Source organism: Octopus bimaculoides, chromosome 14 (assembly GCF_001194135.2).
Source record: "Octopus bimaculoides isolate UCB-OBI-ISO-001 chromosome 14, ASM119413v2, whole genome shotgun sequence".
Classification (NCBI taxonomy): Eukaryota; Metazoa; Mollusca; class Cephalopoda; order Octopoda; family Octopodidae; genus Octopus; species Octopus bimaculoides.
The window spans coordinates 16,724,507-16,730,030 of record NC_068994.1 but is presented as its reverse complement, the minus strand read 5'-3'; the positions used below and the strand labels follow the sequence as shown (position 1 = coordinate 16,730,030).

General features: G+C 38.2%; 1 protein-coding gene across 1 annotated transcript in view; it reads right to left on the bottom strand.

Moving 5' to 3' along the window:
- Positions 1 to 5,524, bottom strand: part of LOC106881664 (uncharacterized) — a 10,033-nt gene that overhangs the window by 1,631 nt on the left and 2,878 nt on the right. Inside the window, exon 2 of the mRNA XM_052973029.1 lies at positions 652 to 913. Coding sequence (XP_052828989.1) covers positions 652 to 913 — 262 coding nt within the window. The remainder of the gene's footprint in view (positions 1 to 651; positions 914 to 5,524) is intronic.

Below are 5,524 nucleotides of genomic sequence, written 5' to 3'. Positions count from 1 at the left end.
TACTTATATGTTATATTATCAACATCATCATTTGACCATCAATTTCTCCAGCCTGGTATGGATGGGTTACATGTGTTTCTTCTATAGTGTATTGCTAATTGTTTTAGTCTTATATCATCTCAGTGTTCTGAACGTAAGCTTTATTACAAATCTAGCCTTCAACCAACAACACTTTCTCAAACACTACCTACTATCCATTTGATTTGTATACACATATATCCAGTGAATTGTTTATTCAATTGTTTATTCAGAACTAGTCCGGGAACTTTTTGATACCACCTTGTACCTACATGAATAGAAACCTTAAAAATAACTTTTAATGGAAACATGACCCAATCACTAATCACAAGGAGAGAGAGAGAGAACTTTGTAATACTACACCTTCTCTACACATAAACAACACACACACACACACACACGAAAAATTATTACTAAATAAAAACCCTACAAATTTTATAAATACTGAATCTCACCACCTCTCAAATCTTTCATGTCAATTCCCCAAGTCTTGAATGTTAATATGCCTGATAACAATTATTTTAATACTCAGAAAGTTGAAGAAGCTAATCTAGTCTAATTTCTCTCTCTCTCTCTTCATCACTTTCCTATACTCTCTTTCATTCACTCTCTCTCTCTCTCTCATACATATACCATATGTTAAAATTACAGTTATAAGATGATATCTACCTGTGTCCCGCATCATTTCTTCCTCTTCTGATAACTTGTTCAGGGGCAGATGCTTATCCACTGTGGCGCAATGAAGATTTTCAGCTGGAGCAGACATCTTTCTTGAAGGAGTGACATGTTGTGCAGAAAATGGTAATGCTAGCCTTTTTCTAACAGCAGTGGATGACCACATTCTGCAGACATTTTGGGGCTTGATACTTCTCCAGAGAGCAGGACAAAGGGCCAACTGTAAAATAATTAAAAAAACAAACAAACAAATAATAACAATAATAATAATGGTTTCAGATTTTGCTACAAGGGCAGCAATTTGTAGGGAGGGGATGAGTCTATTACAACAACCCCAGTCTTCAACTGATACTTATTAATTTACTGACCCCGAAAGGATGAAAGGCAAGGTCGACCTTGGCAGAATTTTAACTCAGAATGTAGCAACGGGTGAAATGCCGCTAAGGATTTCGTCCAGCATGCTAATGATTCTGCCAGTTTACTGCCTTAAATAAGTGGAGGCGCAATGGCCCAGTGGTTAGGGCAGCGGACTCACGGCTTCGATTGCCAGACCGGGCGTTGTGAGTGTTTATTGAGCGAAAACACCTAAAGCTCCGTAAGGCTCCGGCAGGGGATGGTGGTGAACCCTGCTGTACTCTTTCACCACAACTTTCTCTCACTCTTACTTCCTGTTTCTGTTGTGCCTGTAATTCAAAGGGTCAGCCTTGTCACACTGTGTCACGCTGAATATCCCCGAGAACTACGTTAAGGGTACACATGTCTGTGGAGTGTTCATCCACTTGCACATTAATTTCACGAGCAGGCTGTTCCGTTGATTGGATCAACTGGAACCCTTGATGTCATAAGCGACGGAGTGCCAACAACAACAACAATTGAAAAAAGTATAATTCATTTTGATAAAATTAATTAGGATTAACTGCCACCACCACCACCACTGCCACTTAACATCCACTTTTCCATGCTTGCATGAGTCAGATTTTCTATGGCCAGATGTCTTTCCTTTTGCCAAACCTTACCTGTTTCTAAGCAAGTTAATATTTCCCCATGGCCAAACATGTTTTCATAGAATATTGGAAATAAATGACATCCATTCACAACAATCATGTAATGTCAAGACAGGGAAACACAAACATACTCACGTACACACACACACACACACACATACAACAGGCTTCTTTTTGACTGCCAAATCTACTCATAAGGCTTTGGTAAACTCAAGGTGCCATGCAGCTGGAGTGAACCCAAAAACCATGTGGATGGGAAGCAGACTTCTTAACTACTCTGCCATGCCTGTGACTATAATGTGAATCCAAATTAGATACATGTTTGTGTGAGATTATATGTTATTGTTAAAATCTATATTATTTCATTTGAATTTCCTTTTTAATTCATTTCAGACATTGGTCCTTAGGTGCTTCAGTGGTGCCCGATCATGTAAGCAATAAAACCACATCTCCTGTCTGAAGATAATGAATTGTCTGCTTTATACTGTAGCAAGACATGAGTAATTCTCCTCTTTTTCTTACTCCCAAACCCACCAACCTCAAGGCTTTGCAAAATGCCATCAGCTCTGCATTTCTTCCTTTAAATAATCCATTTAAGAAGGATAAATATAACCCTATCATTCTAACAGTAAAGACTCTACAATTTCAATGTTTGCTAATTGATCTAATCAATGAAACAACCTGCTCAAGAAATTAACACGAAAGTGGCTGAGCACTCCACAGACATGTGAACCCTTAATGTAGTTCTCAGGGAGATTCAACATGACACAGAATGTGACAAGGCTGCCCTTTGAAATACAGGTACTACTCATTTTTGCCAGCTGAGTGGACTGGAGCAATGAGAAATAAAGTGTCTTGCTCAAGGGCACGACGCACCATTGGGAATTGAACTCATTACCTTACAATCGTGAGCTGAATACTCTAACCATTAAAGCCATGCACCATCACTGTTTTCTAATCAAGAGAAAAATACAACAAACATTACATGAGTCAAAATCAGAATTCCACAATAGACAGTCAGTCGTCAGATTCAGCTTAACCAAAATTACAGGTAGATTACCTTAGGTTCAATTTTGAAACACAGGTGGTATTGTCAACTGACTCAACAATACATACATTACTAATAATATTGTTGTTGTTAAATCTGATGTTAGTTCTAATTGAGATGATCTTTGATCAAAGGCATTCCAGCCATATCAATCCTTATCTTTTGTTCCGGAAAACTGCACCAGAATTACATAATTTAACCCTTTTGATACCAACCTGCCTGAGACTGCTTCTGGTTCTATGATACAAACTTCTTGTTTTAATACTTTAGCATTTAGATTACTGTCAAATTTAATGTTTATTTATTCATATTGTTTTATATGAATCATTATTTTGTAACTTAAAGATTTCAATGATATGATTACCTTTATCAAATGCTGCCTTTTGTCCTTTTAAGGGACATAAGTACCAGTTGAGCACTGGGGTCAATGTAATCAACTTACACCCCTCCCCTTAAATTGCTGGCCTTGTGCCAAAATTTGAAACCAATATTAGATATCTTTTGACAACCTGACACGTAAATCTTCTTACCAAATTCCTTTCCAGTGAATGGTATACTCAGAACCTAAATCTAAAGCTTTCTCACTTGCTGCACTATGATTATACATGCTAACGATGCTCTCTGTTTCAATCTGTTACTGCAAAACCTTGAATATTTACCACGTCGAAGAATTTTTAGTTAAATGAATCAACCTCAGTACTTATACATGATAGGCTTCTTTCAGTTTCTGTCTACCAAATCCATTCACAAGGCTTTGATCAGTACAAGGCTATAGAAGAAGATGCTTGCCCAAGGAGCCACGCAAAGAGACTGAACCCAGAACCATGTGGTTGGGAAGCAAGCCTCTTAACACACAGCCATGCTTACATTGTTTATTTTTAGAATGATTGTAGGATAGGTGTGAGAGGCTGGATCTGGATTTACATGTCAGGTTGTCAAAAGATATCTAATATTGGTTTCCAATTTTGGCACAAGGCCAGTTTTTTCGGGGGAGGGGTGTAAGTTGATTACATTGACCCCAGTGCTCAACTGGTACTTATGTCCCTGAAAGTACAAAAGGCAGCATTTGAACTCTGAAAGTAAAGATGAACAAAATGCCACTAAGCATTTTGCCCAGCATGGTAACAATTCTACCAGCTCACTGCCTTGAAGAATTTTTAGTCGAATGAATCAAACCCAGTACCTTTTTTTAAAACCTGGTACTTATTCCATCAGTCTATTTTGCCAGATTGCTAAGTTACGGGGAAGTAAACACACCAACACCAGTTGTCAAGTGGTGATGGGGGACAAACACAGACACCAAGACAACAGGCTTCTTTCAGTTTCCGTCTACCAAATCCACTTTAGCTGGCCTGAAGCTGTAGAAGAAGACATTTGCCCAAGGTACCACACACTGAGACTGAACCTGGAATCATGTGGTTGGGAAGTTTCTGCACCTATGAAAAGGAGAATTTCTTTTACAAGATCTAAACCACAACTCTATCAGCAAACAACCATGTTACCAATTACTCCATACATTAAACATTTGTTTAGTTTGGAGTCTGTTAGCCAAGGTAACCACCCTGGATCAGAAAAAAACAGTAAGCCAGAAAGACTTGGGAACTAAAGGTTCCGGTAAATCAATGCTGTACCTGTAAAGTACAGCACTCTCCAGCTATGCTACTGCTGGCTCTTCTATTGCTCATACAATGGTGGAATACATCATCTAACCAGTGGTTCTCAATTGGTGTCCATATAATATTGTAGTATAGACTCTGAAATTCCTCTCTCCCATATATTATATATACGTGCATTCGAACATAGCAGAGAACAGCTAGCCTTTGGCCACTATTTGGATCCTGTTGTGTCCACTACTCTGATTGGTTGATATTGGCGTAATTTGTCTCTTACTCAATTGCACCAATTTGCTACGTATAACCAGTCAGAGGCCCTAAATAGGATCACATGGGACAGCCTGTTCACTACCGCATTTGAGTCTACTGTTCACTATAAAAACCCAGCTTCTTCTCGTCTTGAAGTCTTTGGTTCCAGAACTTTTGTGGCCTAGCCACTGACCATAAAGACACAGCTAGTTCCAGTGACAACACCACCATCACAATAACTATGTTGAGACTCACCATCTTCATCCAACAGCATTATGGCAACCTCCTTCTTTGTCGCCACCATCATGTCCTTCTTAATGTTGTCAACATCATTTCTCCATCAGAATAAAATAGTAATCAAGGTGGTCCATAGATTAAAAAAAGGATTAAGAATCCCTGATCTAAACTCTTGTTACACATCTGTAAATTCTTATATCGTTCCTGTAGTGCCTCAAACTTTCAGCCCTTATACTGAACATGTTCAATTCTTTCATCTGATAACTCCGTAACTGTATGTTCTTTGACCACAACAAATGCTATAACCTTTACTTTGTTTTTTACCCTATTACCTGTCATTCTATTATTAAAATTTACAAACTGGTGTTCTGGGTTCAAATTCCACTGAGGTCAATTTAGCCTTTTATCCATACGGGGTCAATAAAATAAGTACTAAACAAGTACAGGGGTCGATGTAATCAACTAACCCCCCTGTTCCTACAATTACTGTCCGTATGCCAAAATTTGAAACTATTATTAAAATTTACAATAATTAAGAAATTAAATATAGTTCAACTTTGATAATTTAGCCAAAGAATTTAGAAACACCTGTTTTAGCTGTTTTGCTTATTTCGTTTACAAAGCTAATTTCTAGATATTGAAAAAAAGGTGGAACTGGAGGACAGTCAGCCCCCCCCCCC